Source organism: Tupaia chinensis, unplaced genomic scaffold (assembly GCF_000334495.1).
Source record: "Tupaia chinensis unplaced genomic scaffold, TupChi_1.0 Scaffold000270_2, whole genome shotgun sequence".
Classification (NCBI taxonomy): Eukaryota; Metazoa; Chordata; class Mammalia; order Scandentia; family Tupaiidae; genus Tupaia; species Tupaia belangeri.
In genome coordinates, this window is record NW_006159751.1 from 4,533,138 (window position 1) to 4,544,879 (window position 11,742).

An 11,742-nucleotide genomic window follows, 5' to 3' on the forward strand; every position below is an offset into this window, starting at 1 on the left:
ACTTTAAAATTACAATTAAAAATTCACTTACCTTTCCTCAACTCTTGTTTTTTAAACAATTTTTCAATATTTCATTACTTTACAAGGAGTTTTAAATTGGGTTAAAAAAACAAAGAACACTTTAACTGACCATCTGTATTATAACATATAAGACAAGGAAAGGAAACACAGGGCTAGCAGGTGGCATGATGATTAAGGCAGCTGGATCCCATATGGCCAACTGCATGGTGGAGTCCCAGACCTGGTGGCCTGAAAAACACACGAGGCAAATGTACATGAGTGCGTGCCCATCCCCTCTGAGGGTGCTTTCTCTCTCTCTCTGGCTAACAGACATACCATACTGCAAAAACAATAATTTAAAAAAGTAAATACAGCTACAAACCCAACAAAGAATGTGAATAAGGTGAGGGCTGGTTACTTTAGAGTTATAAACAGTATAAACCACAGTTACAGACTTCAGAACTTCAGTAAGCAAAAGACTGCCAACATTATTTGAATAAAACATTTTTTAAAAAATCAGAAAAAATGTGTTACTGTGATAGTTAATTTTATGTTTCAACTTGGCTAGATGTGATACCCAGATGTTTGACCAGTACAAATGTTGAGAAGATAGTTTTTAGATGTGATTAAATCAATAGTTTGAGAAAAGTGGAATATCCTCCATAATTTAGGAGAACCTTATTCAGTGAGTTGAAGTCCTTGAAAGTCAGAGGTTCCCAGGGACCAGCAGATGGCATAATGGTTATGTCACTAGATTCCCACATCGTTGACCATGGTTCGAGTCCTAGACCCAGCAGCCGAAAACTCATGCTGGATGCATGTGTGTGCGTGCCAAAGATCCTGAGAGGAGAATGAAGGAGAAAGGACTGCAGCATGCCCATCTCCCTTGGGGGATGAGTTCTCGCTTTCTGTCTCTCTGCCTCTCTCTTCTCTCTGATGAATGCACATGCCCTATAGCAAAAATCTCTTTTAACAAAAAAGATGTCAAGAGGTTCCCATATGAAAGAAGGAACTCTGCCTCCAGACTCTGTACTCAAGGCTGTAACATACTCTCTTCCCTGGGCCGCTGCTTGCCAACCTGTCATCCAGATTTTTGACTTGCCAGCTCCCACAAAGTGAGCCAACTTCTTAAAATATATCTCTCAATCTGTCTCTCTCCACACACACATATACATATCCCTCCTATTGATTGTTTTCCTGGAAAGTCCTGACTAATATAGATTCTAAGAGACATTTTTTTTTTAAAGGTGTTAGAGAAATTTGGCAATACCATTTGTTTTACCTGATGATCCTGGAGATAGAGCAGAAGGTCCTGGGGAAGGATTCATGGTGCTTGTAGGCTGTGGGGGTAGGTGGCTGCCTGAGATGTATCTACTTAGTAGATTATCTAAACTACTTGAGCCAGCATCTTCCAACTGAAGAGAGAGAACATAAAAATAAGTTGCTTTGATTAAAGCAGAGAAATTATTAATTTCATTAGTATCACCATCTATACTCAGTTTAATTTAAAAAAAAAAGACTATCCAATATTAAATTCAGCTTAATTATTAGGCTCTTCTTAGGGCCCACATTGTATAAAGTTTACATGAATACAATTATAATTAATATTATCAACAAATATTCAGCTGTTCTAGGGAAAACCTAATGATTCATAAACTCCTATTTGTTCTATTATGAAAGTAACTGACACACTCCAACGCTTCTCCTTTTTTTTCAAAACTGCTGCCAATATCAGCGTCCTTGTCCTCAGTCTCTCTCCCTTTATTTGAAGTGCACAGTCCTGCACAATCATTCACCTAAATAGACACGTAACCACATCAGTATACAACTTCAAAAGTTGGAGATTTTATAGACCACGAAAGCCACTACACTAACATACAAGACAATTTATTACATATAAAAAATGGGGAGGGTCAGTAGGCAATCTGAGCTCTTTTCTTACTTAGAGGCCGACTTAGGATAAAGTCAGAGGACCCAGCACTGTGATTTGGGGGCTGGTTCCCAACTTCAATGTTAGCCTCCTGTCTTTACAACATCCCACCTACACTGTAGAGCTGTGAAGATCAAATGAGAAAATATTTATGTAAGAAAAAGTAAAAACGTACAACTTAAGTATCTTATGTACCTTAAGCTGTATTACCTTATATCGTATTTTACACTATTGCATGTAAGAGATGATTAAATTCTTATTTAAGTAATTGTTCATCTTTTCATTTACTGGCCTACTTGAACCCACACTTGTCACCCTTCAATCTTCAATATTCTCTCCTTGGGGACCAGCAGTTGACGTAACGGCTATGTCACTAGACTCCCATATAGTTGACCATGGTTCGAGTCTCGAACCAGGTGGCTTAAACTCACGCCAGGCGCGTGTGTGTGCGTGCCCAAGATCCCAAGAGGAGAATGGAGGAGAAAGGACTGCGGCGTGGTCATCATCCCCGGGGGCAGATTTCTCACTTTCTGTCTCTCTCTGTCTTTCTGGCGAGTGCATGTGCCCTATAGCAAAAACCTCTCTCTCTAAAAAAAAAAAAAAAAACTCTCCCACTAGAGGCCAGATAATTTCTTATGCAAATCTATTTCTGACTCAAGACAGAAAACTGAACATACTTATTTTCTCCTTCCTGTCCTGTCCTCTCTTCCTAAAAGCACACTGCCTTTCACAGCTTTAAGACTGAAGGGAATGCAACAGAGTAGAAATTTTGGAAGAAACTAGGAATATAAGCCAAGGTAGAATGGAGCAGCTCACAACATATCACAAGAGAACATCTTCCTTAAAAAATAAATAGGACAATTTTCCCAAAGTCCTTTAAAAACAAACAAAAAACAAAATAAAACAAAACAAAAACCCATGCCATAGACATGAAGGAGTGAAGGTGAGAGCAGGCTGTGGATTAGCTGGAGGAACAATTAAGGGACAGCAGTAGTTGTGGCTGCCTTCTCCACAGTCACAGTGTTGGCCAAGGATGCATTCACTTAAGCTACAGGAGAATCCCTGGCTGCAACTCAAGTCAACTGGAGGATCAGTGAAGAAGGAAAATTCCTAATGTGAGCCAGAGATGGAATTGGGGATATAACCCACTTAAAAAGAAAGGAGGGGGGAAAAGATCAGAAAGGGACCTGAAAATTCCATATTATCCACCCCTACTATATTCCCCACCTGTGATTTATGCCTCTGTCCAGATAAACAACCTTAATTTAAGGCTAGAAGAGCACACAGTCAGAAAGACATGAACAGGAAGTAAATAAAATGTCTTCACTGATGCCATGATATTCTCCAAAAGGGAAATACCAACTGAAGCATTTGCCTCCAGGTTTCCCCACACATGGGTAACGAGTCACTATCAATACAGTTAAAAATCTAACAGGAATGATCTAGCTAATAGCTAAGATCACTGATGAAGGTGGATACATGAAGCAACAGATTTTCTATGCAGACAAAACGGCCTTATATTGGAAGATGATGCCATCTAGGACTTTCATGGCTAGATAAGAAAAGCTATACCTGGCTTCAAAGCTTCAAAGGGCAGACTGATTCTCTTGGTACAGGCTACAGTAGCTAGTAACTTTAAGCTGAAACAAATGCTTATTTGCCATTTTGAAAATTCCCTAGGCCATTAAGAATAATGCTACATCTGGCAGCTGTGGCAGCACAGCAGTAACACAATGCTCTGTGATTTGAGGCCATATAGGAAGGTTCTGGGTTCATATCACAATGTGTCCCTATGTATTCCAGGCATGTATGCCCATGATCCCAGCTGGCTGAGTCTAGGACTAGCTCACGCATGAGGATTCTGTAAAGGGATGCCTCCCTATCTTCCCCTATCCGGGAGAAAATACACTTAATAATATGAATTATGCAAATCTACTCTGTTTATGCTCTGTAAATAGAACAACAAAGCCTGGACAACAGTACATCTGTTTATAGCACGGTTTTTATATTGAATACTTTAAGCCCATGTTGAGACCTACTACACAGTTCTTAGTTGTATTAAGAATACAACTTGATCTGGGAACCAGCAGTTAGCGTAATGGCTATGTCGCTGAACTCCCCCGTAGTCGACTGCGGTTCGCGTCCCGGACCCAGTGGCTTAAAACTCACGGCAGGGGTGTGGGCATGCATGCCCAAGATCCCAAGAGGAGAATGGAGGAGAAGGGATTGCGGCGTGACCATCCCCCCTGGGGGGTGATTTCTCGCTTTCTGTCTCTATGTCTCTCTCTCTCTGTCTGGCGAGTGCATGTGCCCTATAGCGAAAACCTCTCCAAAAAAAAAAGAATACAACTTGATCACCCAAGAGCTCTGATGAAGATGTACAAGGTGATTAATGTATAAAACTGGCTAATAAATCACCTGTACCCCATGGATCAAGGAGTAATTTCAACTTTCAAGTCTTATTTAAGAAATACATTGCAAGGTCAGCAATGAAGCAGAACAATTAAGAGAGTAGGTCCTGCATGGTTAACTGCAGTTTGAATCATGGCCCTTGCAGCGTGAAAAACATGCAAGGCACATGTGCATGCATGGGTGCCCCAAATCTTGACAGAATGAAGGAATGGAAGTAAAGAGACTACAGCATGATCACACCCATTGAGAAAGTAACTGCAGATGTGGTATAAATTACAAGAGAAAGAATTAGAAATGGGGCCTGAAGATATGATTGAATGAATTATTAAAATCTCATAATAAAACTTAAACAAATGAGGAGCTGCTTAATGAAGGAAACAGAGATTTCCTGAGAAGGAACCTATTTCTGATGAAGATGCTATGAACATTGTTAAAGTAACAATAAAGAATTTAGAATACTACCTAAACTCAGTTGACAAAACTGTGGCACAGTTCGAGAGGACTCTTATTTAGAAAAGAAGTTATACTCTGGGTAAAATACTAACAGCTTCATCGATTCATTGTTGTCTCCTTTGAAGAAATTGCCACAGCCACCTCAATCTTCAGCAAATACCATCCTGATTAGTCAATAATCATAAAAATTAAGGTGAGACCCTCCACCAGCAAAAATAATAAAGGTTACTAAAGGCTCAGATGATTGCTAGCATTGTTTATCAATAAATCACTTTAAAATTAAGGTATGTACACTGACTTTTAGATGTAATACTGTTGCACATGTAATGAACTAATTTAGTGTAAACATTAACTGTTATAGGCACCAGGAAACCAAAATATTCACTTTATTGAGATTTTTACTGTATTAGAAAAGAATCAGCACTATCTTCATGGTATGCCTAAGTGCTTTGTTTAGGACAGTATTATTCTTAAAACAATAAACTTCACAACATTATAGGTATCTAATAATAAGGACACATATATTTGGGTATTAAAAAGTTCTTATAGGCTGGTTCCCTGGCCTGGCAACTTAAGCCCCAGACTTACAGTTTGAGCAATACACCAGGCATGTGTGCATGTGCGCCCAAATCACAAAAGAAGGGAGAGATAGAGAAGGGATTTTGGTATGACTATTACCTAATTGGGGAGGAAATGCTCTCTCTCTCTCCTCTCTCTCTGGCAAGTGCATGCATATGCTAGGGGAAAAAAGTTCTTCCATAAATTCTATAACATTTAAATTTACATGTGATTTACCAGATACAAATACATAGTTTCCCAACACTTATATACCCAGTATAGAACTATAATAAATTTAATTCCCAAATATGCTAAACATGGATAGTTTCCAAAAAATGTATAAACCATCAGAATACTAAATCTATTAATCTAAATGTAATCTAATATTCCTCCATCTGTTGAAAGTAATCAGGTTTGAGTTGGCCCTGTGATCTAGCAGTTAAGGGAATTCAATCACACATAGATGACCAGTTTGAATTCTCGCTTAGAAGCTTAAAAAAAAAATACCAAGCATGTCTGAGTACATGTGTGTTCCAATTCCCAACAGGATGGATAAATGAAGGAAAGGAGCTGCAGTGTGACCATACCACACTGGGGTATCCCTGCCCCACCCCTGCACCCCATCTCTCTGGCAAGCTCACACACCCCTGGGCAATTTTTAAAGAGGTGGCAGGCAAGAGACCTCAGAAGTCCTTCATGTTAAATTTACTACTCCCCATTATCTCCCTTCTACATTCCTCATAGTGACATCCAGACCTTTCAAACTCATCCTTTTTTAGCCCAACCTGTTAGTACGAAGGGAGGACTACCTCTTTCGGATCCAACAGAAGAATGATAAAGATCTGACCACATTTTGATCCTGAGCCTTCTCTCTAGCTATAAACTTATGCCAGAAATGAATCATATGACACAAAGTTTACCTGCTACCAGGCAGCAGAAAGGGAGAAACCACTCAATTAGCAAAGTTAATATAATCCATTACTGCGCCTGTTTAGCAGTTTCATAATTTCTTCAAAGTAAAACAGGGAGAGAGAGAGGGAGAGAGCATTCCCCATGTTGGGCATGGTCATCCTGCAATCCCTTATTCCTCCTCCATTTCCCCATCCTGTCAGGAACCTGGGCATGTACATATATGTGCTGGGCTTGTTTTCAAGCGACCAGGACCAGGATTAGAACTGCGGTCAGCCTTAGGGACTGGCTCACCTACCACTTGGCTATGGAACCAACCTAAGGAGTATCATAATTTGCTATTCATACAGCAGTCAATTTCCTATAAATTTAAAGTAATGAGGAATTCTAGGGTTTAAAATGTATTGCTTCACAGACAGACAGACACACACACACACAAACACACACAAACACACAGGCTTCATTGCAACATCCATCCCCAGCCAGCCAGGCTCATGAGCATTCACACATGTACCCAACATCACAGGGAGACCTTGGGATGTGGGCACAGCACTGCTAACATGGCTTCAGCACCACGGAGAGCTGTGTTCCTGATTCACCACCACAGTTGTCCAGGGATGTTTAGTTTTAGCACAAGAATTTGTCAAAATCCAAACGTGTATACTTTAATCTTCAGACATTTCAAAAAAATATTGATCCCAGAGTTGGGAGTGGTAGTGAGGGCCTAAAATATACACTCCAACTCCTTAAATAACATGAGGCTTTAAGCAAACTAAAATACAAACCTGTATTGGTGGAATATCTGGCAGCGAAGGAAGGTTTTCCGGATTGGTAACAGAGGGGATTAGCTCTATTGCTGTAACAGAAGGGCTGGTGGGACCTCGGTTGGCATTTGCCATTGTTGCTGTAGTAGGACTCGTTGGGTTAATTGTGGTGTTGTGTACCGATACAACAGGAAAGGGTCCAGCATGCCCTGGATTTGAGTGCTGTTAAAAAAGAAAATATTATCATTACTTTATCTGCCAAGATATCCTAATGTGAACCATAATCCTTTCAAAATGTTTTAGTTTAAGAAAAATACATAAATGGTTAATATCTATAGCTAAGAAACAAAAAATAGGCCCTTTCAAATTTATGCAAGGACGAACTAGCTCAAACTTGGCCTATTCATTTTTGTGAACTATCTTGGGAAAAATAGACTTTCTAATAATTAACCTGTCAGCCTGATACTATGATCTTATTTCTGAACAAGGATATAAATAATCTGGAGGCCTCTAAGCTTCCAAACAACAGGCTAAGACAGCCACTGTTCTGTCTATATTTCTTTTTAATCCTCTAGTCTTTTTATAATAAAAATAATTATATAACCCTGCTTGATATGATTAGAGGAACAATGGATTTAAAGAAAGAAAATATGGGGCCAGCAGTTGACATGGTGGTTAAGAGACTAGATTCCACTTAGCCAACTCCATGGTTCCAGTCCCAGGCCTGGCGGCTTGAAAATACTGGGTGCACGTGCATGCTTAAAATCCTAAGGGGAGAATGGAGGAGAAGGAATTGCAACGTGACCATCTCCCAGGGAGTGAGTTCTCATTTTCTCTCTCCCTTTGAGTCTCTTCAGCAAGTGCGTATGCCCTATGACAAAAAAAAAAAAAATTAATAAATATATATGTGTGTGTATGTATGTGTGTGTGTGTGTATATAAAATAAAATATGACATCAATTCCTGACTCTAGTACTATGTGACCTTAGGTGAGTCAAAAATCTTGGTAATTTAGAAATGTAGATAATGATATCTCACCTGTTTTGATCAGGAGGACTGTTATGAAGATCATTTAAAGATAGTACAGGTGAAAATACTTGGGAAATAAATTATTACACACATGTAAATAAGTAATTTGAAATATTTAAAAGTTAAAAATGCTGATATTCCATGATTTCTATAGGAGCAGCCCCCAAAACTAAGAACAATGTTCTGAGATAGCTGATGAGTCTTACTCTACACTTCCACTCTTTGAACTGCTGTTCCTAGCCCCATAAAGGCTTTCCATAAACTACAGGATACATGAATATGAGAACAGTTTTAAGGAAAGTAATGCCCTCAACCTTTCTATATACTCTTCTCTTTTAAAGTGTGATTTGCCTGGGACCAGCATGTGACATAATGGCTATGTTGCTGGACTCCCATGTAGTCGACCACGGTTCTATTCTTGGACCCAGTGGCTTGAACTCACGCCAGGCGCATGTGGGTGTGTGCTCAAGATCCTGAGAGGAGAACGGAAGAAAAGGGATTAAGGCGTGGCCATCCCCCCAGGAGGTGATTTCTCACTTTTTGTCTCTCTGTCTCTGTCTTTCTGGCAAGCACACGCACCCTATAGCAAAAACCTCTCCAAAAAAAAAAAAATCTGATTTGCCTAATATGCTGTGCTCTGAAGTCTCCTTTTCCACTATTTCTTTCACAACTGCTTTACTCTGACTTGACAAAATAACAAGACATTTCTAACACATCCTAATCTTATTCTAAGCACACTGCCCTAGGATGAAAAATCCCTGCCAATATAATCAAAGGTACAATAGGAAATAAAGGTATAGGGTGTCAAGAAATGACTGGCTTCAAAATCTGGGTAACAAATCTTGAAATAGTTTCTAGTATTTGATGATCAACCAAAATGAAGATCTGGGGCCAGTCTTTGGTGTAGTGGTAATGGCAGCTGAGTGATTGCACGGTTTGAGTTTGAAAAATGTACCAGTGTGAGATTTCACCTTTCTTTCCCCCAGATCTAGGCAGGACAAGCCAATCACCAGCCATCTATATCTGAGTTCTGAGTGGCTCCTTTTAGGGATAGGACAACTGAAGATCTTCTGTCCAGACTTCACCCTCCTGCCCCCCAGATCTAACCAGGAAAAAAATGTATAATCTATCAGATGACCAGAAACCACTGCAGAGACACAAGAAATATGAGAAACCAAGAAAGTATCTCTTCCCTAAGGGAAAAGAATAACTCTTCATCCTCCACAGACAATACAAGAGAACTCATGGAAATTTCAGACAAAGAATTTGAAATATTCATAGTGACAAAGCTTTTTAAAAGGGATGCAAGAGAAGAGAGACAACTAACTCTAGAAGTTACAGGAGAAAAGAGACACTAAGTTCCAGAAGGTGAGGAAGTTCTTGCATGATCTGAAAGGAGATAGCCACCATAAAAAAGAATTAAACGGAATGGTTAGGAATGAAGGCTGTAACATAGGAAATCAAAACCTCCCTTGAAAGTATTCAAAGCAGATTAGATCATGCAGAAGATCAAATCTCGAATGTTGAAGACAAAACTTCTGACCTAGAAAAATTCACCAAAAAGACTCAGAAAATCCCCCCAAAGTAAGATTAATATATGATTAATATTAAATACCATTAATGCCCAAACATCTGGATAATCGGTATCCCTGAAGGTGAAGAAACTAATAAGGGGATTGATAATCTATTCCATGAAATACTAGAAGAAGCCTTTCCAAACCTAGAGAGGCACTCAAATATCCAGACCTAAGAAATACAAAGGACCCCACATAGAATCAACCCAAGAAGATCTTCTGCAGGCCACATCATACTCAGATTGATCAAAACCAGACAGAGACAAGATACTAAAATTGTCAAGTTACTTTCAAAGGATGTCCCGTCAGGCTAATACCAGACCTCTCATCAGAAACAATCCAAGCAAGGAAAGAGTTGGGAAAATATATTCAAAATGTTAAGTGAAAAAACAATTTCAACTAAGACTACCATACCCAGCAGGGCTATCCTCCACATGGGAAAAACATAAAAACATTCTCAGATAGACAAAACCTGAATTTACCAACACCGGACCAGTTCTCTAAGAAGTGCTGTAGGGAATACTATACCAGGAAAACTAAAGTTGGACACAGAGAAATAAGAGTACAAAAAACAACCAAGAAGGACAAGTCCGGAGTTGAATGTTAACTTACTTTAAATAGAAAGATCAGACCACAGTAACACAGCAAATTCAATAGAAGAGAGATTAATTACATGAGACTGAACTGGTGAAACAGAATTTTATGACTTTTGACTAAAGTATTACTGATTTTCCTCTATGCTTTGTTTTCCAGATTTAAGAATTTTTGTCTTCTTTTAACCTGCTGATAGTTTCATCTACCTACTGCTTAAAGTGAATCATAACCATTTTCCTGACTTTAAGTCTTAAGAAAATTTCTCTTAACATTTTTAAATTTTGATCTATTAAAACTAAAACTTTTTTCTTGAAATTAAAAAAAGTGTGATCAATACAATGTGGGGGAAAAGGAATGGAAGAAAACTGTAGACACCAGAGACAGTATGAGAAGAAGATGGGAAAGGACAGAGGGTCAGAAATAGGGGTAAAAAATAAATAAATAAAAATAAATATATATATAACTAGAAATGGAAAATGTGTGTGTGTATAAAAAACTAGAAATGGAAAATTTTTTACAGTAACAAGAATGATTAAGCCACTATGCAATATATTCTGGATGGGAAATGACATTTCGCATGCTGTGATGATGCTTAGGGAATGAATGTAAATTAGGTTTTAAAAAAAGTTTCAGGAAAAAATAAACCCTAAAACTGTTTTTCTTTAAACTGGGGAAAAAAAAAAAAGAAAAAAAAAGCATTAAAAATACCTATTTCATGACTACAGTAAGATATATAGCCCCAGCTAGGTGCTACTTTATAGGATGTTCATTCTACTCACTGAGGTTTATGCCTAAAGCCAGACTTGTGTTCATGGATATGTATATATCAGCTGTGCTGCTATTCAAAATATTTAGATTAATTAAGATCTTTAGTGAATCAATAAAATGTGTGTGTCTGGGGGGGGCATAGAAAGCAACCATAGATACCAGAGACAGTATGGGAGGAGGGTGGGAGATGGCAGAGGGTGAGAGATAGGGAATCGAGGATGGGAAAAAAAAGCAAAATGCACAAGAAACAAGAAATGGAAAGTTATTTGTTGACGATAATACATATGTTTATGTGCTTGACTGAACCAATATACAGTGTATTCTGGATGGAAAAATCTCATTTTGTATGCTGTAATCATGTAAAGTGAATAAATGTAAATAAATAAATAAATAATTTTTTAAAAAAGTGGCAAGCAGGCCTATCGTTACAGCATCATTGCCTTTTCAGCTTTGGTGGCTGGATGGTGTTTGATAATAGTATTACAATGCTGCAAGATTCAATAGACTGGGGTTAATGCGAGCTGATACAATATATGAGAATGAAGAAGTGAAGGAAGCCATAAGGAGACTTCCTGAGAACCTTTATAATGACAGGTTGTTTCACATTAAGAGAGCCCTGGACCTGACCATGAGGCAGCAGACCTTGCCTAAAGAGCAGTGGACAAAATAGGAGGATAATTTCTACCTTGAACCATATCTGAAAGAGGTTATTCGAGAAAGAAGAGAGAAGAGTGGGCAAAGAAGTAACTAGG

The 11,742-nt window shown here is 38.6% G+C and overlaps 1 protein-coding gene across 1 annotated transcript in view; it reads right to left on the minus strand.

The window, feature by feature from the left end:
* Positions 1-11,742, minus strand: part of TRIM33 (tripartite motif containing 33) — a gene marked incomplete at its 5' end in the record, with an annotated part of 131,472 nt that overhangs the window by 26,291 nt on the left and 93,439 nt on the right. The window contains 2 exon segments of the mRNA XM_006149664.3: positions 1,283-1,415; positions 7,048-7,248. Coding sequence (XP_006149726.2) covers positions 1,283-1,415; positions 7,048-7,248 — 334 coding nt within the window.